We start from the raw sequence: 27,147 nt of genomic DNA on the forward strand, positions 1-27,147 counted from the left end.
TGTATGTTTGGTTTCTTAAATTATTTTGGTTTATTATTTTAACTTTGTTTAAACTTTATTGGTTTAAGTATTGTGCAAGATGATAGTGTTATTATTTGTGACTTGGAAGCTTTTTTGTTATACAGATAATTTGTGTAGTAGAATTTATATAATGTTATTGCAGTGTTTTGGTGTCACTTGGGGAACAAGGTATTCTGAAAGCTTATATAAATTGCATGATGAATGTCTCCACAATTTTGTGCTCTTACAGTTGGTATTAGACTGTATGCCAAAGAAAGTTTTTATCATTTACATTTACATTGCTGAGACTCAAATTCTGTTTCCCTCCTTTCCCCCACCCCCACAATTTAAAGACTAGTATAGATAAGACGGGAAAAATGTCACCCACCTAATATATTTATTTCCGCCTAATATATTTATTTTTGCAGATTTTTAAATGATTGTTTACATGTGAACATTTTGACTTCCTATAATCATGGTATATGTATGATTTTATATTCTATTTTTAAGTTGATATTTAATAAAGATTGCTCATAATCCATGTTAATTAGACCTCCCTTATTTCTTAAGGTAGTGTAATAATCCATTGATGCATATTTGGGACAATGTAATCTTATAATTTCTATTGGTACAAAAATATTACAGTAAACATTTTCACATACCTTTTGAAAATATTCTAAAAGTCATTGAATTTTATAACTATATTCATTGTAATCAGTGTATATAAATTTAATATCAGTTCAAGAAAATAAAAAAAAATATATAAGAGCAGTAAATCGACCTGCTTTCATTTAGAACCTACCTTCTTTCTTTTCTCTCTTTTCTTTTTTGACCATGTTTAAAAATGATGATAAGGTAATTTTCAGTGTTAATATAAGGTGGTAGAAGGTACACTGCGCTAATACCTAATACATAAGATAATCTTGAGACTCATTTAAGGTGTCGTTTGCATATCTCTATCATAGAACCTGACATTCTTTAATATCATTATTATTTATTTTTTCTTCTAAACAGTAAGTTTTTTGAGAAGTGGATTTAATTTTAAATTTTTATTTTAATTTTATTGTATCCTCACTTAGCACAATACTTGGCATATAGTAGGAACACAGTTTGTTGAATGAAAGAGGTACACATTTCCAAATGAGTGGTATAGTAGTACAGCCAGTTTTTTTTTTTTTTTTAAGAGCTTTTTTTTTTTTTTTAAAGAATCTAGATTTTTTTTTTTTTTTTTAAAGATTTATTGATTGATTGATTGATTGCTATGTTGGGTCTTCGTTTCTGTGCTAGGGCTTTCTCTAGTTGTGGCAAGCAGAGGCCACTCTTCATCGCGGTGCGCGGGCCTCTCACTGTCCTGGCCTCTCTTGTTGCGGAGCACAGGATCCAGACGCGCAGGCTCAGTAGTTGTGGCTCACAGGCCCAGTTGCTCCGCGGCATGTGGGATCTTCCCAGACCAGGGCTCGAACCCGTGTCCCCTGCATTAGCAGGCAGATTCTCAACCACTGCGCCACCAGGGAAGCCCCGTACAGCCAGTTTTATAAGAACATATTGTCAACCCCCTTGCCATTAATGGGGGTTGTTAATCTTACTGATCTTTCAAAGTTCTCCTCATTTAGCATGCAGAATTATATACATATCAAATATAAGTACGTATTTTCAAAGTAATTGTTTTCATGTGGAAGATTTTTGAAATTACCTTCGTTTATATTTTTTCTGAATTTCTAAATTTTCTATAGAAGCTGGCACTTCATAAGGAGAGGAAAAACAGTTTGGCTTTAAAAAGAAAAAAAAAAAAAAAAAAACTGAATTGTAAAAATGGTTACATTGTTAGTTTTATATGTGTTTCTTTGCATTACTTAATGCTATTGTGGCACTGTTCTAATGTCCTTTTATTCACTTACTTTTTTGGATTATTAATGTATGTGTGTATATGTGTATAAGCAGTCTGCTTGATACATTTATAAGTAAACTGTCAAATTCGTCACAGTTATCTTTCCCAATTTGCTCACTTCATTTTGGTTATATTTTGGATAGTATGGAAATTGGAAATGGTCACTATCTTCTCTGATTTTAAAACTTAGAAAGTTATCTCTTTTAGAAGTCATATACTTTGTTTTTTTCTGAATGACTTACTATGAAGAAATCTTTTCTCAATTTGGGGTTTTTTAAAACATGGATTTTGGGGTTATGTAATGCGACATGTCTAAGTAGATGTATTACTAACCAGTTAATGCAACACTGGTGTATTTAAGAAGTCTTTCCCTTCCCAGTCATGACAACTATTCTAAATCTAGAGATTCATACTTTGTAAAAAATTTTAAAATATTGAAAAAAACTATTATAGAAATTTTGTAAATACATAAAACTAGAATTAATAGTATAATCAGCCCCTTGCATAGTATTTTTTAGTTCTAGAAATCTAATCCTTTTTAAAATACTTTGCTATTGGGTTGTAGTAAAATATTTTCATTAGTTGGAACGATTTTCTAATATTGGCTAGGATCCTTGATTATTACCATAGAAATTTGTTAGTACATACACTTATGATAATCATACTTATGTATATACTATATATATACCATGTAATATATATGTAAAATCTATATATAAAAAATACACATATAAAGTATGTAACCTACCTTTTTAAAGTATGAGAAAAATATTTCTTAGAGATTTTGAGTAAGAATTGGGGAAAATCAATATTATAATATCAAGGGTTGTTGATTAATGGAAGAATAATATTGGTATGTTTGTGGTACATATCACCAGAAATAGAAATTTGTAAATATTTAGAATATGGTTTAGTAGATTTTCCAACAATACTAGTACAAATAATTTCAAATCATCACTGTAAAGGCTTTTTGTTTATGGTTGTAAAATAGCTTTCTACAAAGTTAATGAGCTCATAAGGTCAAAGGCTACTTTGTTATCTCTTTTAATGCCTGACAGAAAATAAGCTGATAGTAAATCTAGGTTGAAAGAATAATATTTATTGTCTTTTTTTTTCATGTAGGTAATCTTAGTCTTATAATTCCATGGAAAAATCTTTATACCCAACCAGTTGAAGCTCTATTGGAAGACATTTATCTACTCATAGTGCCTTCTTCTAGTAAGTCAAATTTTAAACATTATCATTTCAGTTACTCTTTTTTGTGCATGGAAAAATCTTTATATTTGATAATTATGTTTGTTCAAATAATTTTGGTGAGTTTTTGGAGATTTTTTTAATATTTAAATTTGGTATTTGATAATACAACATAAATTGGTTTTTACTCTAATTATTGCAGACTTTGAATTAGTGATTATTTTCCAGGATATTTTTTGGAATGAGTAAATTTAAGGTAATTAAGATTCTTCCTTTTTTATACTTCCTGTAGGAATAAAATATGATCCTTTAAAAGAAGAAAAACAACTCTTTGAAGCAAAGCAACAGGAACTGAAAAGGATAGAAGAAGCAAAACGAAAAGTAGCTGATCAAGGTAAAAACAAATAAGAATGGTAATAAGAAAAGTGGAAAAGACCTAAATATTTATCACGTTTGAGTATTATTTTCTTCTGGAAGCACTGAGATTACTTTAAAAATATGACAGAATCTTATTACATGAGGAATTTTAATGTGGTTTCTATGTTTTATCATGTTTACAGAAATTTTACCTTATAGAAATTTATCTTAGTGCAAATAATATCCCTAGCTTATAAGAGTAAGTTTAGATTTTAACTATAGTAATTAATTTCATCAAGTATATTTTCTTACCTTTCTTGTCTTCTCTTTCTTATTCCAATTGTATCAATTCCTCACCTTTTGGAGTTACTTAGTCTCTTGATATATTTTCCCAAATCTGTTTACCTTCTGGCTCACATCCATTCCTATTCAGCCTAGACCAAAATGGTCCATTACTTCAATCCACTTCTTTTGTCAGTGACAGAGATGTCCTGCAGAAATCTAACCCCTTTCCACTTATGCTAGTGATAGTAATGGTGTCACCATCAACACCTACACTCTATACTCTGACTCTTAACTTCTCCTTCTAGTGAATCTTTCTCTTTGGCATATAAATATAATGTAGCCTCTCTTATCTTTAAACATAAAGTCATTTTCCTAACCTTGTCATCTGCTTACCTTATGCTCCTCTGTCCTTCATTTGATAGCTAAGCATCTTAAAAGAAATATATGTGTACTGATCAAAATATCCTTGCCATGCATTTATTTTTTTAAATTAAAAAATGCAATAATAAACAGTTTACCTGCTGACAAACAGGTAAAAAAACATTAAAGGAGATTTAACACATTTCCTGGCAACACTTCTTATAATTATGTTTTCCTCTCTGTTGTCATTCATTTCTCCCCCCATCCTCTTTTTAAAAAAAAAATTTTTTTGTTGTGGCATACATATAACAAAATTTACCATCTTAAGTACTTTTAAGTGTACAGTTCAGTGGTATTAAGTACATTTATTGTATTGCAACCATCACCACCATATCTCTTCATATCTCTTTCATCTTGTAAAATTGAAGCTTTACACGCAATAAACAATAACCCACCCATTCTTCCCCCCTTACCCCCAGACGCTGGCAACCACAATTCTACTTTTTGTTTCTATGATTTTGACTATTCTCAGTACTCATGTAAGTGGAATCATGTAGTATTCATGTTTTTTCAAGTGGTTTATTTCACTTAGCATTATGTCTTCAAGGTTCATCCATGTTGTAGCATATGTTGGAATTCCCTTTTTAAGGCTGAATAATATTCCGTTTTATGTGTATACCACATTTTGCTTATCAATTTATCCATCAGTGGACACTTGGGTTGCTTCTGTGCTTCAGCCACTGTGAATAATGCTGCTCTGAACATGGGTGTACAAATATCCCTTTGAGACACTGCTTTTAATTCTTTTGGGTATAGACCCAGATGTGGAGTTGCTGGATCATATGGTAATTCTACTCTATTTTTAATTTTTTGAGGAAATGCCATAATGTTTTCTACAGGGACTTGTTCCATTTTACAATCCCACAAGCAGTGCACAGGGGTTCCATTTCCTTCACATCCTCACCAACATCTGTTGTTTTCTATATTTTTGATAATAGGGTCCTAATGGGATGAGTGGTAATCTCGTGTAGTTTTGATTTGCATTTCTGTAAAAATTAGTATTTTAGCATCTTTTCATGTGCTTATTGACCATTTGTATGTTATCTTTGGAGAAATGTCTGTTCAAGTCTTTTGCCCATCATTTAATTGGTTTTTTTTGTTGTTATTGTTGAATAGTAGGAGTTCTTTATATAATTGGATGTTAATCCGTTATTAGATATATGATTTGCAAGTTATCTTCCATTCTCTGGGTAGCCTCTTTACTCTGTTGATAGCATCCTATGATGTACAAGATTTAAAAATTTTCATGAAGTCCAATTTGTCTACTTTTTATTTTGTTTCTTGTGCCGTTGGTGTCATATGCAAGAACTCCTGCCAAATCCAATTGGCATCTTCATTTACGGGCATTTAGGATCAGATTTCTTCCTCTGTCATGTTATCGAAGGCCGTCTGCTTTCCAGCTTCTAAATTTTTGAGGTTCTCTCTTATTCATTCTTTCTTCTACACTCTTTTTCTTTTGGTCTTGGAGATTTATCCATTTTTCCCCTTTACTTTTGTCTTTACTTTTACTGAGGAATAGAAAAATAGATGCAACTCATGTTTAATCAGAAGTCCCTCCTATTTATACTTAAATATAAAATATAAATAACCATGCTTAAATTACATCAGTTATACCTTACTGTTATCAGGTAGAAGTTTGAACTCTTCAACAGGATACATAAAAGCTCTTATGATTTGAATCCTGTCTACCTTTCCAACCTCATTACTGGCCCCATCCCTTTCATATCTTCTCTGTTCTTTGTTCCAGCCATACTGACCTTTGTAGTTTACTGAATGTACCAACTTCTCTGTGATTATATCTCACTTCCGACTTTATCCAGTATACTTTTGATAGTTGTCAGCATTAGGATGATAGTTCAGGCTATAAGGTGTGAATGAGATTCCCTGCAGCAACAGTACAGAATGAGAAGAGAAACATTTCTAGGACTGAGCCTGCCGTAAGGAAATCCAACATTTAAGGATTGTATAGAGGAGGAAAACAGCCAAAAAAAAAAAGAGAGATCAAGAAAGAGTGGTTAGATAAGGAGAAAGAAATTTGGAGATTATATCGCCATGGGAAAAGAGTGTTTTAGGAAGCAAAGAATATGTCAGATCCTGCTGAGATATCAGGTAAATTGAGGATTAAGAAATAATTATTTATGACATGGAGGTCATTGGTCATCTTAAAAAAAAGCTGTTTTGATTGAGTGATGATTGCAGAAAAGAAACTTCTATTTTTTCCATAGTTGTAAGGTCATTTGCTAAGAGTAAAGAGAGCAGTGGAAGGGTTGTTGGACCTTTGAAGAGTATCAAAAAGAATTTTGTAATAGTTATTCTGGAGAGTGTGAACAAGTTGACCGGAGAAATGTAGTAAGGTTGCTGGTGAGTTGAAGTTGGTAATGATTAACTTACAGTAGCTGCAATCTGTTCGGTTGTAATTTTTCTCCTCCACTACTCACCTGGCAAGGCATACACATGATTATATAAAAAGTAGACTGTTGGTTTTATGCAGGGTTGGAGCTTTATTGACAGAGGAAAAGGAGAAAAAAGAGAGCACAGAGTTTAAAGTGTTGGTGAAATAATTTATTATGGAATCAGAGCCAGATAAGGAAGTCAGAAAGAAACTAGTGGATAGGGAAAGAAAGATTTAGCATTTAATTGACTGACTGAATAAATTCATAGAGCAGAGGATTTTATTAGGTAGTGGTGGGATTCATTCAACATTTAAAATAAAATGTTCTGTCTTCAAATAGTTTATATTCTACTTTCCACTTTTTAATTCTAAAGTCCTTTTCAGTATATTCAAATACGTTCACTTATCTCTTGTTCACTCACACTTGTCTTTGATGTACATATGATATCTTCAACTTTTCTTTATCTGAGACCTTCTGGGTCAGCTGAATTAGGGAGTAGTAGGTCATTAGAGGAAAAGATAGACAATATGTATATACCGGTGGAATAGGACTAGAAATAGGAAAGGAGATCACCTTCATTGGCATTTTCAAGTGGGGGCAAAATGTTAGTAATTAGTGGTTATCACAGGCATATTAAAAAAGAAATTAGGAACCTCAATTCTTTATATTTCCCTGGAAAGTATTGAAGAGATAGTTAATCTCATTTTGGAAAATGATGAACTTCCTTCATCCTTGCTTAAAAGGAGAGAGGGAAAGGATCTTATATCTTCCTATTTTGTATTCACTGGGGAAGGAGCATATTCAGCTCTTTTATACTTCTAACCACAGACAACTTATGATGATAGCATAAATTTTAGCAGAGATTCATTCTTTGCTACTGTTTCTGGCTCTTCTAATATAAGCCTATTATAATTCTTACCTAATAATCTTTATTGTTTTCTATGTCCTTATGTACTCAGGTATAGCTAACAGAAATTACAAAATTTGATCACAGTAAATTCTACATGTTTGGCTTTAGTTTGATTGGATAAGAAAGTGGCTTTTGAAAACTGTGTGCATTTAGTCACCTGTGAAAGTCTTTTGGTATGTAAGACTTATGGAAAGCAGGCTTTTAGTGTTCTGTTTACAAGTACAGATATATTTCTTTAACAAGGTAACAGTTATGTTACGTCAATACGTGTATACACATAGAGTGTATTTTTCATTCAAATTAAAAATGGATATTTGCAATTGTAGAAAAACAGGTGGAGAAACAGGACACTTTTACAGAAAAATTAATTACTCAGATCATAAAAAATCTTCAAGTGAAAATTTCCAACATCCATATTCGCTATGAAGATGATGTAAGTATTTAATAGGTGATACGGTTTATATTTATTATTTATTTATTTTATTTATTTTTTTTTTTTATAAATTTATTTATTTTGGATGTGTTGGGTCTTAGTTTCTGTGCAAGGGCTTTCTCCAGTTGCGGAGAGCGGGGGGCCACTCTTCATCGCGGTGCACGGGCCTCTCACTGTCGCGGCTTCTCGCGGAGCACAGGCTCCAGACGCGCAGGCTCAGTAGTTGTGGCTTACGGGCCTAGTCACTCCACGGCATGTGGGATCTTCCCGGACCGGGGCACGAACCCCTGTCCCCTGCATTGGCAGGCGGATTTTTAACCACTGCGCCACCAGGGAAGCCCAGTTTATATTTATTTTACTGTTTGTTGACACCTGCTCTGTAGTGGTCAACTTATGAGATGCTGGGAAGTGGAGGGATATAGAGCTGAAGATGACATTATCTTTATTTTTTATAATTATAGTTGTAATTCGCAGTCCTTAGTGCCTTGATTACACTTTCCTAAAATGTTCAAACATCAGATAATGAAGGTAAATGCCTTGCTTATATTATAATCACCTTTGATGGATGGGAGTTATGAATTTAGCAGTTATATATTTTTAAAATACTTTAAATTATACTGTGCTTACTTCCTGGAAAGAGCAATGGTCTAGGAATCATTAGAGCTAGACTTAACTAATTGTTTTTTTTTTTTTTTAAATGATTTATTTATTTATTTATTCATTTATGGCTGTGTTGGGTCTTCGTTTCTGTGCAAGGGCTTTCTCTAGTTGCGGCGAGCAGGGTCCACTCTTCATCGCGGTGCGCGGGCCTCTCACTGTCGCGGCCTCTCTTGTTGCGGAGTACAGGCTCCAAACGCGCAGGCTCAGTAGTTGTGGCTCATGGGTCCAGTTGCTCCGCGGCATGCGGGATCTTCCCAGACCAGGGCTCGAACCCGTGTCCCCCTGCGTTGGCAGGCAGACTCTCAACCACTGCGCCACCAGGGAAGCCCCTAACTAATTGTTTGATGTCAACTATATCATGTATTCTCTCAAACACATAATCATTGGCTTCTCATAGTTCTATTGTGAGGGTCAATCACTTTTTTTATAAACTTCCTTTTTTGCAGACTGAAAAACATTATGCAGATGTATTATTATTGTACTACACTAATACATTGATACTTAATATTTTAATTAGTAATAGGAAAAATATAGGAATAAAAATTATTACGGAAAGTTGGAAAATGTTTCTGAATGTTCAAAATAGCATACTTCCCAGAAAGTGAAGTTCTTCTATAATATGAATTTTATACAACTACTAAAAATCTGAGTAAAATTTACTCTGTTTTCCTCTTTAGGTCACAAATCGAGACAACCCACTGTCATTTGGTATTTCCCTTCAGAATCTCAGCATGCAGGTACTTTGTTTAAAAAGAAATTCAACCATATTTAATTTTGCAGTATAGTTAATTAAATTAGTAATTACTGTTAATATATGCCAGCATCAGGAGTATGTATCTGTGTAGAAGTGGTACAGAAAGTGCATAGACTGGATTGGAACTGAGGGTAGGTAGTTTCACAGTTCAAAAAATGGTTGACAGTCAAATTTAGTTTCAAATGTGAGAGCCTATTATTATTTGCCAATTATGATATTTGATACTTATTTTCTTTAAAAATCCATTCTGAATTTTAAATGCATAAGTACAAAATAAAAGTACTGTTCATTTCAGAATCTTTGATAAGTCATGAAAAGCCTAAAAAACAAATCATTTTATCATCACTATTATTAATAATCGTGGCATACTTTCTTCCTGTCTGATTTTTCAAATTGAGAAATTTTAAAAGTATAGGAGCACATAGAGAATTATGAAACATTTGCTCATATCCAGAAGGCATGATTGTTGAATTTGTCATTTAGATTAAGTTTTAAATACTTTTAAAGAATAAGCTGTTATGAATAAAGTGTAAATTCCTTTTGTATTCCACTCCACTCTTCTCTCCCACCCAAGAGATAAACATCCTAAGTTTTTAAACTTCATATAATATAGCCATTAAAACTGTGTAGTATTTGGTAGATTTTTAAAAGTTTACATAAATATGTTATGTGATTCTTCTGTAAGTTCCCTTTTTCTCTACACATTGTTTGTGACATGTATTTATTGCCATTGTAGTTCAGTTGATTCAGTTCAACTGCTCTATAGTATTTCATTACATTCTTTTATTTGTTATGTTCATTAAGTTTTTGTGTATGATTTGTTTTTAAAACTTGGATCCACCTCAAGCAGAAAGAGAAAAAAGAAAAGTCAAAAGTTATTCAATAAAGTTGGGTGAGGTAAACTGTCAAATGCTACTGTTAACGCTGAAAAATAAGGATGGAGAATTAGCCATTGGATTTGGCAATGTGAAGGTGATTGGTAACTGTGTCAGCAGCAGTGGTTTTCACCACTGGTTTTGGAGGTCCTTGGAAACTTGTCCCCCAGCCCAGACATATTAAATTAGAAACTCAGGTTGGGACCCAGCAATCTAGTTTAAAAAGCCTTCCAGGTGATCCTAATTGTGTGAAAACTTTGAGCAACACTGTTCTAGTCCATTTAGTTCTCTAGAAGAAAATGAAAACCATCTTTTTAACATAAGCATCGGATATCAGTTTATTCCCCTCAGTGACTTTTCATTGCTCTCAGAATAAAGTCCATAGTTTTGCCTTAAAATAGTTTATAATCCCCTTGTAATCTGTCCCCAGGTAAGATACCAAATTTTACCTCTTTCCGTTTTGAATATGTTCTTTGGCCATATTGGGCTATTTCACTTCTTTGAACATGTCGTATATTCAAATATCTTCCTACCGTGAATCATATTCCCTACTGAATTTAGAATTGATAATTTCTATTAATGTGTCACTTATTAGGTTAGATATCACTTTCGCCATCACATCCCTGAGATTGAGGCTCCCACCATGTTCTCCCAGAGTACTGTGTATTTAACCTCCATAATGGCACTTACCTGTTTGTAATTTGTTTACTAGTTTGCTTTTCCATCAAGCAATGAGATCCTTGAATGCAGAATATTCAGTTAATATTCTTTGACTGAATGTTTATTATTATTATTTTAAAAAATGTATTTATTTTATTTTTGGCTGAATTGGGTCTTCGTTGCTGCCTGCGGGTTTTTTTTTCTCTAGCTGCGGCGAGCGGGAGCTACTCTTCTTTGTGGTGCGTGGGCTTCTCACTGCGGTGGCTTCTCTTGTTGTGGAGCACGGGCTCTAGGCACATGGGCTTTAGTAGTTGTGGCACATGGGCTCAGTAGTTGCGGCTCGTGGGCTCTAGAGCACAGGCTCAGTAGTTGTGGTGTGTGGGCTTAGTTGCTCTGCAGCATGTGGGATCTTCCCAGACCAGGGCTCGAACCTGTGTCCCCTGCATTGTCAGGCGGATTCTTAACCACTGCGCCACCAGGGAAGCCCCTGAATGTTATGTTTTCAAGGACATTTTAATGGAAACTTGGTCTAGGGCATGATAGATTCTATTTATCACTCTGCCATTTCACATGCAAGTGACAGTTTTTTACTGCTTTTTATTTTCCTTTTTAGACAACTGATCAATACTGGATTCCATGTTTACATGATGAAACTGAGAAACTATTTCGTAAGGTAAAATAAACAAATACGTTTTGTCAACCCATGGGCTTGACAAAACATACTTTTAATTAGGAAGGCAAATGATAATATATAGATAAGGATTTTTGTGAATTGTGTTTACTTGCTTAATTGTTATATGACCAATTATTTGAGATTCTGAAAAAAGCATATGTTAAAGAATCTTCGATGAAAATGAGGCTTGTAATAAAATTGATTTATTTTCAGTTAATCCTATTGGATAACCTTTTTGCCTATTGGAATGTGAAGTCTCAGATGTTTTATCTTGGTAATTATGATGAATCATTGGTGAGTAAGTTTTTTTGATATATGCATATACACTTTTGTTTGTATCATATTTTGCATAAGGTTTTATTCATTGTCATTTATCTGACATACTGTAGTCAGTTGTCCTTTTTTTCCTTAGGCAAAATCCATTAGCAGAATTTACAGAAATAGGTGAATATATGTACAGAAACATATAAACACATGCCTTTTTTTATATAATTGACATGCAACATTTATTAGTTACATGTATGCAACATAATGTTTTGATATTTGTATATATTGCAAAATGATCACCACAGTAAGTCTAGTTAACATCCATCACCATACATAGTTACACAGTTTTTTTTCTTGTGATGAGAACTTTTAAGATTTACCCTTAGCAACTTTCAGATATGCAATACAGTATTATTAACTACAGTCGCCATGTTGTACATTACATCTGCATGACATAATAATTATTTTATAACTGGAAGTTTGGACCTTTTGACTCCCTTCATCAATTTTGCCCATCCCCACTCCCCCCCATGGCAACCACCAGTCTATGAGTTTGTATCTATGAGTTTGTCTTTTTTTCCTAAATTCCACATGAAGTGAGATAATACAGTATTTGTTTTTCTCTGAGCTATTTCATGGTCCATTTGTGTTGTCACAAATGACACAATTTCATTCTTTTTTATGGCTGAGTGATATTCCATTGTGTGTGTGTGTGTGTGTGTGTAAAACATTTTCTTCATTCACCTTTTGGAGGACATTTAGGTTGTTTCCGTATCTTGGCTATTATAAATAATGCTGCAGTGAACATGGTACAGATATGTTTTCAAGTTAGTGCTTTTGTTTTCTTCAGGAAAATACTCAGAAGTGGAACTGTTAGATCATATGGTAGTTCTGTTTTAATTTTTTGAGGCTCTGCTATATTGTTTTCCATGGTGTCTGCACCAATTTGCATCCCACCAACAGAGCAGAAGGGTTCTCTTTTCTTCACATGCTCACCAACATTTGTTATTTTTTGTCTTTTTGAAAATAGCCATTCTAACAAGTTTGAGGTGGTATCTCTTTGTGGTTTTGATTTGCATTTCTCTAATGATTAGTGTTGTTGAGCATCTTTTAATGTACCTGTTAGCCATCTGTATTTCTTCTTTGAAAAATGTCTTTTCAGGTATTCTGCCCATTTTTTAATTGGATTGTTTATTTTTTTGATTTTGAGTTATATGGGTTCATTATATATTTCAGATATTAACCCCTTATCAGGTATATGATTTGCATATATTTTCTTTCATTCATAAGGTTCCCTTTTCATGTAATTGGTGGTTTCCTTTGCTGTGCAGAAGCCTTTAATTTGGTGTAGTCATATTTGTTTATTTTTGCTTTTGTTGCCTTTGTTTTTGTTGTCCAATCCAAAAAATCATCACCAAAACTGATGTCAAGGAAATTACCACCTGTTTTCTTCTAGGGATTTTTATGGTTTCAGGTCTTATGTTCAAGTCTTTAATCCATTTTGAGTTATTTTCATTTATCATGTAAGATAGTAGTGCAATTTCATTCTTTTGCATATGGCTGTCAAGTTTTCCCAGCACCATTTTTTGAAGAGACTGTCCTTTCCCCATTGTATATTCTTGGCTCTTTGTTATAAATTAACTGACCATATATGCATGGGATTTCTGGGTTGTCTCTTCTATTCTGTTGATCTGTATCTGTTTTTATGCCAGTACCATATTGTTTTGATTACTAAAGCTTTGTAATATAGTTAGAAATCAGGGAGGATGATGCCTCCAGCTTTGTTCTTCTTTCTCAAGATTGCTTTGGCTATTCGGGTTCCTTTGTGGTTCCATACAAATTTTAGTATTGTTTTTTCTATTTCTGTGAAAAATGCAATTGGTATTTTGATGGTGATTGCATTGAATCTGTAGATTGCTTTGGGTAATATGGACATTTTAACAATATTATTCAAATCCATGAGCATGGAATGTCTTTCCATCAGTTAGTGTCCTTTTCATTTTCTTTCCTCAGTGCCTTATCATTTTCAGGGTACAAGTCTTTCACCATGGTGAAATTTATTGTTACATTTTGATGCAATTGTAAATGGAATTTTTTTCTTAATTTCTCTTTCTGATAGTTTGTTATTAGTGTATAGAAACACCTCAGTTTTCCATATATTGATTTTTATATCCTGCAACTTTATTTAATTCATTTAGTATTAGTTTTAACAGTTTTTGGCGGAGTCTTTAGGGTTTTCTATTTATATTATTATGTCATCTGCAAATAGTGACAGTTTTACTTCTTCCTTTCCAATTTGTATGCCTTTATTTTTCTTACCTAATTTCTCTGGCTAGGACTTCTAATACTGTGTTGAATAAAAGTGGTGAAAGTGGGCCTCTTTGTCTTGTTCCCGATATTAGAGGAGAAGCTTTCAGCTTTTCACTCTTGAGTATGATGATAGCTGTGGGCTTGTCATCTATGGCCTTCATTATGTTGAGATACGTTACCTCTGTATCCACTTTGTTGAGAGTTTTTTTCATAAATAGATGTTGAATTTTGTCAAATTTTGTGTATGTGCTTGTACACATGTATATAAACACACATATCCTAAAACTTTCTAGAGCATTCTTATATAATAGTAGTTTAATGAGATAGTGTCTAACCATTTTAATATTTTCTTAGCTAAGTTCTGCTAAGTTTGAGTTATTTTTTAAATTGCTTTTAGGCATTTTTCTTTTGCATATAATAGGATTTTGTAGAATAAAGGTATATTGGCATGAATATAAATAAAATCCATTTGTCTTTTAATAGGACAGCCTGAGGAATGGTATTGCTGATGAAAGTATTATTCCAGAAGGTTATGATTTTGGTAAGTACATTTCATAAAATAAATGTACAATTAAAGTAATCAGTATAAATTTTAAATGAATATTGTTGATGTCACTGTGATATTTCATATTAATTTTCCCACAAAATTAAATATATTTATAATATATATGCAGAAGCAAAACACTTTTCTGTATCATTTGTGTTGACGATTCTCAAATCTGTCACTTCAAGTTTGACTTATTTCTCCTTTACCCTACTGTTATTTCTGGCTGTTCCAGTCAGAGTCTGATGAAGAAAGAGAAACCACATAGTAATTTGAGCAGGGAAAGTATTTATGAAGAATTACTAAATATACCAGGGGATTAGAGTAACAAGGGATTGGCTAATAAAAAGTAAAGAGAACTCTAAAGAATATAAGAATAGTAGATAGAAGGAACAGCCCTTACCCTAGGACTTAGGTGGAGTGTCCAAAGAAGAGGGTCTACCTCCCTCAGCACTGAGATCTAGAACTTGTTGGAAAGGGCGTGGCCATGGGTCACTAGGAGGCAGGAAAGTCTGTGGTGCCCTGCCAGTTAAACCTATAAATTCGCATTCAGGAACTTTAGGGAAACAGACCCTTTAGGGAGCCTCATGGAGAGTTGTCTCCAGAAGGCACTCCACTCTTAAACTGCCTTAGCAGTGTACTGAGAGAATTTGCTGGCTGTTGGATGGTGCAAGCTGCCATGTACTGCAGGAGTCTGATGCTGAAGAAATCTGTTGTGCTGGAGGACCTGGACACTGGAGAAGCCATTTTCTTTAGGAGCTGAATGTTGGAGAACCATGGCATTGCAGGAGTCTGCTGAATGAGCACATTAGAACCAGGAAGCATAACTCCTTGCTCCTGCAGTATCTCTCCCGTGTCCTCTGCTGATAAAGATTAACATTATGCTAGCTGGTAAAGAAAAAATATTTAAAGGACCCAAATCTAGGTTTTAGAGCAGTCAGGGAAGGGTGATCTGGAGGTTATGGGCAATCAGTTGATAACTGGCACACTTGCTGGAGGGGGAAGGATGAATGAAGGATTTCTTTTTGGTTTTGTTTTTTTGTTTAATGGGAGAGATAGCAGCTTGTTTATAGGCTAAGATTGGAGTGATCCATAGAACATGAAAAATAAGAGAGAAGGGATTATTTCTGTATTGACATGGGTGAAAGGGGGTAGAATCTAGTGTACAAGTGGAGTGCTTTGCCACAGGTAGGAGCATGGTCAGTTTGTTTATAAGGTAGATTACAGTTATAGGAGAGAAGTCCGGGACTTCCCTGGTGGCGCAGTGGTTAGGAATCTGCCTGCCAATGCAGGGGACACGGGTTTGAGCCCTGGTCTGGGAGGATCCCACATTCCGCAGAGCAACTAAGCCCATGTGCCACAACTACTGAGCCTGCGCTCTAGAGCCCGCGGGCCACAACTGCTGAGCCCGTGCGCCTAGAGCCCGTGCTCCGCAACAAGAGAAGCTACCACAATAAGAAGCCCACGCGTTGCAACGCAGAGTAGCCGCTGGCTCGCTGCAACTAAAGCCTGCATGCAGCTACGAAGACCCAACACAGCCAGAAAGAAAGAAAGGAAGGAAGGAAGGAAGGAAAGAAAGAAAGTCTGTCTTAGTGTTGGGTGAACAAGTAAATATGGTGGTTGGAGTTAATGGGATTTTTTTTCTTCTGAACTCTTTTTTTTTTTTTAAACTACCTGAGGAATTAGAGGTTTTCAGAGGGAGGAGGGGCTATGAGACAGCCATGTAGGGGAATGAGAGAGTGAATTGATGAGAACAGTATTATCAAAGTGCGGTTTAGACTAGCAACATCAGTATCACTTGGAAACATGTTAGAAATATAAATTCCAGGGCCCATCCCAGACATACTGAATGAGAACCTCTGAGAGTGAAGCTTAGCAATCTATTTTTAACAAGCTGTCCTAGTGATTCTGATGAATACTACAGTTTGAGAACCACTGGGTCAGAGTAGGGGTTGGCTAATTTTCTTTTTGCAAAGGGCCATGTAGTAAACAAACATTTTACATTTTATAGGTCATGTATAGTCTCTGTCACATATTTTTCTGTTTCTTTTAAACAACCCTTTAAAAGTATAAAAATCATTCCTAGCTCACTTGCTATACAGAAACAGGCTATGGTATAGGTTTGGCCTATCCCTGGACTAAAAGAATGTTGTGTGATTAGTCAACAACATTAAGTACCTACTTGAGATTTATGACATTAACGTGAGACCAATCAGTGTGATTTTGTTTTTTCCCAACCACATACAGCTGCTTAGGTATTGATGTGGAGTGAATAGAGGTATGGAGTAAATAGAGTGGCTTTATTTAGAATTCGAGTTTTGCCTAGTAAGTACTGACAAAGTGAGAAGGGCAAAGGAGTTAAAGGGTGAATGCAAGGGAATGACTGAAATAACTGTCAACAAGGTAGGGAGAGAGCTGAGGACATGAAGCAGAAGTGAAAGAGAGCAAAGATAGAGGATCAATGAATGGTAGTTCCCTTAAGACTTGAGGTTTGGTATTGGATTACTAGAGAGATAGGTGGTGGTGGTAGGAGAGTTGGATGCTTGAGCCTGAGTTTATTGAGAGGTTGAGGATATCGGTATGATAAGGTCTAGTGGATGAGGTGAGGGGGGAAGAGTCCAGGGAACTGAGCGGCTATGGTATTGGAACGATCATTTGTATATTGAAATAATCCAGAAATTAGAGTTGCCAGGAGCTAAAATCTGAGAGAGATGGGAGAGGGTGAAGCCCAGGGATGGATAAATTATTGTAACCAAGGAGGGTATAGTGGGTGGTATAGTCTTGTTTAACAAGAGTTAAAGCTGGAGGAGAGGAATAATTTTACTTTTCAAATACTGGTATTATTGCTTTATACATATACTTTCTAAACTTTCTCTTTCAATATCCTTCCATTTATGTACATATACATTTTTCTCATTTTTAACTGTATAGTATTCTGTTGTATAGAATAATGAATTTAACTGGTCCCCTATTGATGAATACCTTCTTGTTCTATTCAAATTTAAAGTATTTTTGAAATTAGTGCTATGCCTCAGGGATGATTAAAACAAGAGGAATATATTATCTTTGTATACAAATTAGCTTATAATTTAGTGGTTGATCTCTTTCTAGATTCTGCTATTACTGGTCTCCCTCTGCATTATTCTTATTCTTTTTGGCACTAAATGCAAAGAGTTGAGAGAAATCCTAGATTATGGGTTGAGCCAAGAAGGTTATCTTGGATAAACTCTCATCTTATCTCCTCTCCTTTTTCAAGTTAAAAGTGGGGACAGATGGATACAGAGACACTGACCCGAAATTCAGGGATTATAATTATATAATGAAAGTCAGTGGCTAAATAAAATATTTTTCCCCTTAGCATTTCTAATGTATATTCATTCCTTAAAACTATACTTTTATTAAAATTGTCTTACTGGACTGTTTTGCCTTTTAGAGAGTGTTCCTGCTTGTAAGGGTTATTTTGTTTTGAGGGGGAGTTCAGTTAGCTTTTACTGTACTCATAAAAGACAATATGAATTATAGATAGGAAAAATATGAAAGACTCTTCAACACTTAAGTGACAGTTCATATGATCAAGTCATAGCAGTATGGAAATCTGGGAGCTGTAGAAAGGGTATATAAGAAATGAAAATCAGCATTTTCAACTTGATTCCTTTAGCACTTTGAGACTCTTGAAAAAAACTCAATTTAATTTTTAAAAATCTGTGTTATTTTCCAGTATTTCGCCCCATATCTGCTAATGCCAAACTTCAGATGAATCGCGGATTGGATTTTGACTTTTCTGCCCCCAAAATAAGCCTGGATGTTGAGTTACATGACATAACAATTGAATTTAATAAACCACAGGTGATTTTTTTTAAATGAAATTTTAAATTGTGAGTTATAGTTTGATGAAAGGAGAGCTAAGATTTTAAATGTTTTTCAAAAACTCATAATGGTGTATGATAACATTTCCTTTAAAAAGTCAATAATTTAACTTTTATCTTTGACAATTAAAAAATCTGAAACATTTAAGAACTTTAATTTTTTTCATTCTTCAGTATTTCAGTCTTATGGAACTTCTTGAATCGGTTGATGTGATGACGCAAAATCTACCATACAGGAAATTCAAACCTGATGTACCTCTCCACTACCATGCCAAAGAATGGTAATATGCCTTAAATTTTTTCAAATTGAAGTACAATCGACATATATTAGTTTCAGGCGTACGACATAATGATTCGATATTGGTATATATTGCAAAATGATCACCACAATAAGTCTAGTTAACATCCAATATCATGCATAGTTAACAAAACTATATTTTTTGTTATAAGAACTTATAAGATCTATTCTCTTAGCAACTTTCAAATATGCCATACAGTATTATTAACTGTCGTTGCCATGCTGTACATTATATCCCCATGACTTATTTATTTTATAACTGGAAGTTTTTTGGATCCCCTTCACCCATTTTGCCCATCCCCGACCCACTGCCTCTGGCTACCACCAGTCTATTCTTGGGATCTATGAGCTCATTTTTTTAAATTCAATATATAAGTGAGATCATACAGTATTTGTCTTTCTTTTTCTCTGTCTGACTTATTTCACTTAGCATAATGCCCTCAGTAGCCATTCATGTTGTCACAAATGGCAAGATTTTATTCCTTTTATGGTTGAATAACATTTCATTGTTTGTATATATATACACACATTTTCTTGATCCATTCATCCATCAGTGGGCACTTGGTTGTTTCCATATCTTGGCTCTTGTAAATAATGCTGCAGTGAACGTGGGGGTGCATGTATCTTTTTGAATTAGTGTTTTCATTTTCTTCAGGTAAATACCCAGTGGAATTGCTCAATCTAAGTTTTTTAAGATTTAAAAAAATATGGTATAAAAGTGAATTTCTTGACTTTTTAAGATACTCTTTAAGGGCTGATAGAAACTATAATGTAATATTTGTCTTGAAACACTTGTAGTGGCTTTTGCTTATTACATGAGTAAAACTGAGTTAAAGGATTCTTTATAATGAATTTACAACTGGAAATACTAGCATTCCATTCATTTACTGTATTTTTGGAATTATTAAGAAACCATATCCCAGTTTGTTTTCTAACCATGTCTTTTTTTTAGTTTTCAAACTTTGGTATCAGACATATTAAACCTATTATAAACCTGAAAGGTAGTCTATGAAGTGCAACCCCTTTTTAAGATTCAAAAGTCTTATTTTTCCAGTTATTAAGCTCTTGCCTAGTTTCTAGAAGTTGCAATTACTCTTTCAGTTGACTACTTTCATTACTATTCAGGTGGCTGAACTGCTAGTTGCCAATTAATACTTTAATAGGTTTTCTGTAGAACTATATTTATTGTAACAAAATTCAGTGATTTTGATTATTTTCATTTAGGAAAGAGATAAGACTAAATAGTGTATTATTATTATTTTTTTTTAAATTAATTAATTAATTTATTTATGGCTGTGTTGGGTCTTCGTTTCTGTGCGAGGGCTTTCTCTAGTTGTGGAAAGCGGGGGCCACTCTTCATCGCGGTGCGCGGGCCTCTCACTATCGCGGCCTCTCTTGTTGCGGAGCACAGGCTCCAGACGCGCAAGCTCAGTAATTGTGGCTGACGGGCCCAGCCGCTCCGCGGCATGTGGGATCTTCCCAGACCAGGGCTCAAACCCGTGTCGCCTGCATTGGCAGGCAGACTCTCAACCACTGCGCCACCAGGGAAGCCCCTAAATAGTGTATTATTAATTACTAATAGGGCTGGGAAGAAGCAAGTGCCCAGATAATATACCATTTTCATAGTCTCTGTATTATGTATGCTGTTAGAGTAGAAGCAATATCAGTTATATTTTATACTGCTGGTTTGAGGGTGTTTTTAAGTGTAGGGTTTTTGTTTTTATTTTTTAACTAGGTGGGTTTATGCTATACGTGGTATTCTTGAAGTAAATGTTCAGCCCCACTTACGGATGTGGTCATGGAAGCATATAAGAGAACACAGGCAAAAAATGAAGCAATATAAAGAACTGTATAAAAGAAAGCTAACAAGTAAGAAGCCGTCTGGTGAACTTCTCAACTCTTTGGAGGTTAGCATTTAAAAAATTTGTTAAATATTTTGTACTACTTAACTCCTCAGTCTTTAGTGACTAACACTCCCTACTTACCTGTTCTAATTTGTACTGATCATTCTCTGTCTCTTTTACTTACTAGACTTTTTCATACTCCTTAACTTCAGTTGGATGTTACAAACCCTGGTGAAGTTTTCCTGTGTGCATTTGGAATTTGAGATTCTCCTCAATCTGGAGAGATTTGGGTTTATGCAAATAGTAACTTGAAGCCTCACATTATTATGACATTTACAAACCTCAAAAGCCTAGAAAATATTTGCTCCATTGATTCCAGTCTTCTCTGTGTTGGTTTCAAAGCCTTATATTATGTCACCACTCCATATTTCCCTATGTTACCATCTAACTGTGCATTAATCAAATAAATGTCCTGTCTTCTATATGTATATGCTTATACTTATAGCCAAGTCTGCTCATGCATTCCATCTGCCTTTCTTCATCTCTATCTCAGTTTTACTCATTCCTCAAGTTTTGCTTAAGTCCCATCTCTTGTATGAACTTTCCTGAATTTTTTGCTCAAACAGTGCTTTTTTTCCTCTTAATCCTTGTGGCATTTCTGGTCTTCACCAGCAACTTTACACTTAATTAGCCGTCTCCTGAGTTCTCTAAATATTAGTCTTAATCTTTTAGCATTACGGTATATTCTAGACGGGACTGTTTTACAGATGGATGAAGTACAGCTTAGGGAGTCTAAGAAGAGTTAGTCTCTCAAAACTAATGGAACCGTTATGAATCCAGGCCAATTTCCAAAAAACTCCCTAAGATTGAGTTTTATTTTTATTTTGAAGTAGAAGACTTTCTGAAGACCTAGGCTATTATGAATGCTTGGGTTTCTGCTTTGGTGGTTACAGATTTCCTTACCTAGTTTTGGATCTTAACCGTAACCCTCTAAGTCTATTGGACTGCAGAACCCTGAGTAAAGTTTTCCAGGTAATGGTTGGTCATCACTGTTTCTCTTTGGGACTAAAAGTGGTTTGAGCATGAAGCTCTCAAAAGTAATCATGGAAATAATGTATAGATATGATGAAAGATTGAGCTTATCTCAGTTTATTTCAGTAGCTATACTGAAATACTTGGAAAAGTATAAAATTTAAAAACAAGTTTTATGTGTATCTAGATCTACTTGATGTATCTTAATGATGACGTATGAAATGTGCATGTAATATGAAGGACTTAAAATTGTATTTTTAGTTGAAAGTGACACTGATGTGTTTACCCTTAACTGTAGTTAAAGCCCAAATAAAAGTCATTTTAAACAGTGCATGTATATTATCTTCTAATGCGTGCCTGTATATCTTGTAGTATTCTAACTCTTACATGCATGACATGTATGATTTCTTTGTTCAGAAAGTTGTTCCATCATTACTAATTTCCAAGCTGACGTATATACAAGCATTGCTTTTCAGAATTTAACAGGAATATTATGTTGATGGGTGACCTGTTTTCTGCTTCCTATCTCTTCTTTAGTACAGCAATTTGATAGAGAATATATGAAAATTATTTATATAAAGTTATTTATGTAAACACTTTATTTATATTTTTAGGAGTTGGAAAAGACTTTGGATGTATTTAATATAACTATAGCAAGACAACAGGCAGAAGTTGAGGTAATTCCGGATTGTCTTTCAATTAGTAAAAATAAATCTAGAATTTATACAGATTTGATAGATGTTGTGATGTTATTGGTATTGTGCTGTAATATACTATTTCCTAAAAAGGGTTCAAATTTGCTTATTTATATTATAAGAAAATTTGATGCACTGTTTTGCCACATGTATTTAAACCAGACAGGTTCTATGGGAAAAAAATTCTTTCTAACTAATTGGGCTTATCAAATACTGAGAGTTCATATGAAGGTGAAAGCCAATTTTTTTCCCCCATTACCATTGCTTATAAGACAGTGGTGCTAAGTACCTGGTAATCCTAAATTCTGATGTTTGGCCAATGTTGTGGTTACTATGTTTTATTGTCAGTATGATTATTGTTTATACTTATTCACTAAAGTAGATAAGTTTTAGAAATATCCTGTTTCTTTAGATTACTAAATAAAGGATAATTTGTCATTTATTTGTAAATTTATTCATTTTAGGTAAAGAAAGCTGGATACAGGATTTTCAGAGAAGGAGCACAAGAGTCAGAGGATAATAAAGGATGGTTTAGCTGGCTGTGGACTTGGTCAGAATCACGTACTAAACAACAACCAGATCTTAAACCTGGAAGTATGTCCATTTCATTTTATAGTAGTGCAGTTTATCATCAGGCTGTGGTAGTGTAGCTAACCATCAGGTGTGAAATTAAGTTTTGCAGGAAATTTTCTCTTTCATTAAAATAGGCATTTTAAGTATATATACATATGATATATAATTCTTATTATCAGTAAAATTACTATTAAATATTGTAAATATATGTGTTAAATAAAAATCAAATAAAATAAATTTTTAAAATCTTAATAATGCTTGCAAAATAGCATTATGTCTAGAGGATTTAGTAAGTGCATATAGCACAGTCATAGATAAAATAAAAATTCCAAAAGGGTATAAACCACTGTGAATTTTTATCGAAATTATTTGTTGGAAAGATTTTTGCTTCCCAACAAAATGCTTAAGACCATGGAGGCTTAGGGGCTTAAGTTTACATTCTAGATCTATCGTTTATTAGCAGTGTGGCCCTGGCAAATTATTTAAGCTCTCTAAACCTCAATTTCATCATCTGTAATAAAATGTGGAGAAATGATATTAATATTACCTACTTTGTACGCTAAGCATGTTGCTTAGCACAATGCCATTAAGTGCCTAATACAGGTATCTATTTTGTGTGCTTAATACAAATATTTAGAAATTTATATTGCTAAATTTACGTATTTAGCAATTTATATTTTGGGAGAATAAACCTTCTAAAATTGGCAATGCCATCCTAGCATTCAGTGAATATAATTTCTTAAAAGTATTATAAAAAGAGAGTAAAATTTGCATTTAATTTATTAAAAGCAGCTAAATTTTGGGTCGGTTTTATCTTGTTACCAGTTAAGAACATAAAACACTTCTTTATGATTTTTAGGTCTTGAAGAAATGTTGACACCTGAAGAAAAAACTTTACTATATGAAGCAATTGGCTATAGTGAAACAGCAGTTGATCCAACCTTGCCAAAAACAGTAAAATGTTTTCTTGCCTTATACCTGAGCATTTAGTGATAGATATGCCTATTTTTAATCCTTTCATAAATATATGTTACTGAGTTGTTCTGTGATCTTTCTTTGAGTCTATAAATATTGCATTTATTTTAGTTTCCAAGGTAGGGATAAAAATTGTCCCCTACTTTTTAGTGTTATGTGGTGATCCTTTAATATACGAAGGGTTGTTTTTGAAGTATTTTTCTGGTTTTTGGAAAGAAAAACTATATAAATAGGAGTATTTGTTGTATTTATATATATATAGATATATATAGATATATATATATACATATAGATAATTTTTTTCATTTTATTCCTCTGAATATACTCTAGTTTGAAGCCATGAAGTTTTTTGCTCACTTGAAAAGTATGTCTATTATTCTAAGAGAACAACAACAAAAATATGAACTGTTAGATATTGTAGTGGAAGAATTTAGCACTTTGATTGTGCAAAGACCAGGAGCACAAGCAGTTAAGTAAGTATTAATTTATTTTCTCTTATCTGTAAGAAAATATTTCACTGTGAGGTTGGAATTTAGTCATACAGTATTTTGTAAAGAGTACTGTGGTTTAATTTGTCCTTTTGTATTTTTAGAAAGGTAGTTTTTTTCATTAATATATATATTTTGGGATTGTTAAAATAACACATGTTCAGTAGAAAACTTCATGCCCAGAGACGCTAAAGAATAATACAAAAATGTCAGCAATCACACTATTGAAAAAGAAACAGCATTAACAATTTTGTTTTTATCTGGGAATGTCTTTATTTTATCTTCTGTTTTAAAAATAGCTTTATTGAGGTATAATGCACATACCATACAATGCACCCATTAAAGCGTACAATTCACTTTTTTGTCACACTGTATTGTATACCAAATCCACATGGTATATTTACAAGGTTGTACGACAGTTATCATTACCCAATTCCAGAACACTTTAACACCCCGAAAAGGAAACACTAATACCCATTAGCAGTCACTCCCCATTGCTCCCTCTCCCCAGTGTCTGGTAAAACTATTTTACTTTCTTTCTTTTTTAAAAAAAATTTACTTATTTATTTATTTATTTTTGGCTGCATTGGGTCTTCGTTGCTGCGCACGCGGGCTTTCTCTAGCTACGGTGCGCGGGGGCTACTCTTCGTTGTGGTGTGTGGGCTTCTCATTGCGGTGGCTTCTCTTGTGGAGCATGGGCTCTAGGTGCACGGGCTTCAGTAGTTGTGGCTTGTGGGCTCTAGAGCGCAGGCTCAGTGGTTGTGGCACATGGACTTAGCTGCTCCGTGGTATGTGGGATCTTCCCAGACCAGGGATCAAACCCATGTCCCCTGCACTGGTGGGCGGATTCTTAACCACTGTGCCACCAGGGAAGTCCTACTAATTTACTTTCTATTTCTAAGAATTTGTCTGTTTGGGGCATTTCATATTAATGGAATCATATAATATGTGGCCTTTTCTGTCTGGCTTCTTTTACTAATAGGCATGATATTTTCAAGGTTCATCCATGGTATAGCATGAATTAGTGCTTCATTCTTTTTTATTGCCAAATAATATTTCATTGTATGGATATACCACATTTTGTTTGCCCATTCATCAGATGATGGATATTTTTGGTTTGTTTCTACTTTTTTGCTACTATGAAAAATGCTGCTATGAAAATTAATGGACAGTATTTTGTATGGACAAGTTTCAAGTTTTCTTGGGTATATATACCTAGGAGTGGAATTGTTGCCTCAAATGGTAACTCTATATTTAACTTTTTGAGGAATTGACAGACTGTTTTCCAAAGCAGCTGCATCATTTTGCATTCCCACCAGCATTGTGTGAGTTTTCCATTTAGCTACACCCTTGCCAACACTTCTCTGTCCTTTTGACTATAGCCATCCTAAATGAGTGTAAAGTAGTATCTCACTGTGGTTTTGATTTGCACTTCTCTGATGGCTAATGATGTTGAACATCTTTTCATGTATTTATTGGCTCTTTCTGTATAGTTGTTTTGAGAACTGTCTATTAAATTCCTTTGCCCATTTTTTTCTTTTATTTAATTTTTAGAAAATTATATTGAAGTATAGTTGATTTACAATGTTGTATTAATTTCTGCTGTACAGCAAAATGACTCAGTTATACATACATGTATTCTTTTTCATATTCTTTTCCATTATGGTTTATCACGGGATACTAAATATAGTTCCCTGTGCTATACAGTAGGACCTTGTTGTTTATGCATTCTATATATAATAGTTTGCATCTACTAATCCTAAACTCCCCCCTACCCCTTGGTAACCACAGGTCTGTTCTCTATGTCTGTGAGTCTGTTTCTGTTTCATAGGTAAGTTCATTGGTGTCATCTTTTAGATTCCACATATAAGTGATATTGTGTGGTATTGTCTTTCTCTTTCTGACTTACCTCACTTAGTATGATAATCTTTGGGTCCATCCATGTTGCTGCAAATGGCATTATGTCATTCTTTTATATGGCTGAGTAATATTCCATTGTATATACGTACCACATCTTCTTTATCCATTCCTCTGTTGATGGACACTTAAGTTGTTTCCATGTCTTGGCTGTTGTAAATAGTGTTGCATTGAACATTGGGGTGCATGTATCTTTTCAAATTATAGTTTTCTCCAGATATATGCCCAGGAGTGGATTGCAGAATCATATGGCAACTCCAATTTTAGTTTTTTGAGGAACCCCCATACTGTTTTCCATAGTGGCTGTACCAATTTACATTCCCACCAACAGTATAGGAGGGTTCCCTTTTCTCCACACCCTTTCTAGCATTTGTTATTTGTAGACTTTCTAATGATGGCCATTCTGACTAGTGTGAGGTGCTACCTTGTAATTTTGACTTACTTTTCTCTAATAATTAGTGATGTTGAGCATCTTTTCATCTGCCTGTTGGCCATCTGTATATCTTCTTTGGAGAAATGTCTACTTAGGTCTTCTGCCCATTTTTTGATTTACAGTGGTTTTGGTTTTTTTGTTGCTGTTGTTACTGAGTTGTATGAGCTGTTTGTATATTTTGGAAATTAAGCCCTTGTCAGTTGCATCATTTGCAAATATTTTCTCCCAGTCCATAGGTTGTCTTTCCAGATTGTTTATGGTTTCCTTTGCTGTACAAAAGGTTGTAAGTTTAATTAGGTCCCATTTGTTTATTTTTGCTTTTATTTCTATTGCCTTGGGAGACTGACCTAAGAAAACATTGGTATGATTTATGTCAGAATGTTTTCCTATGTTCTCTTCTAGG

General features: G+C 34.1%; 1 protein-coding gene across 3 annotated transcripts in view; it reads left to right on the forward strand.

The window, feature by feature from the left end:
- VPS13A (vacuolar protein sorting 13 homolog A) overlaps window positions 1-27,147 on the forward strand; it is a 259,530-nt gene that overhangs the window by 26,369 nt on the left and 206,014 nt on the right. For all 3 annotated transcript variants that reach the window (XM_036854831.1, XM_036854832.1, XM_036854830.1), the window contains exons 4-17: window positions 3,011-3,106; window positions 3,375-3,476; window positions 7,774-7,880; window positions 9,218-9,277; window positions 11,443-11,502; window positions 11,716-11,796; window positions 14,563-14,620; window positions 18,342-18,469; window positions 18,664-18,770; window positions 20,523-20,694; window positions 22,278-22,340; window positions 22,823-22,952; window positions 23,791-23,885; window positions 24,237-24,379. In XM_036854831.1, the coding sequence (XP_036710726.1) occupies window positions 3,011-3,106; window positions 3,375-3,476; window positions 7,774-7,880; window positions 9,218-9,277; window positions 11,443-11,502; window positions 11,716-11,796; window positions 14,563-14,620; window positions 18,342-18,469; window positions 18,664-18,770; window positions 20,523-20,694; window positions 22,278-22,340; window positions 22,823-22,952; window positions 23,791-23,885; window positions 24,237-24,379 (1,402 nt within the window). The remainder of the gene's footprint in view (window positions 1-3,010; window positions 3,107-3,374; window positions 3,477-7,773; window positions 7,881-9,217; window positions 9,278-11,442; window positions 11,503-11,715; window positions 11,797-14,562; window positions 14,621-18,341; window positions 18,470-18,663; window positions 18,771-20,522; window positions 20,695-22,277; window positions 22,341-22,822; window positions 22,953-23,790; window positions 23,886-24,236; window positions 24,380-27,147) is intronic.

The sequence above is a fragment of the Balaenoptera musculus genome, chromosome 6 (assembly GCF_009873245.2).
Source record: "Balaenoptera musculus isolate JJ_BM4_2016_0621 chromosome 6, mBalMus1.pri.v3, whole genome shotgun sequence".
NCBI classification, from domain to species: domain Eukaryota; kingdom Metazoa; phylum Chordata; class Mammalia; order Artiodactyla; family Balaenopteridae; genus Balaenoptera; species Balaenoptera musculus.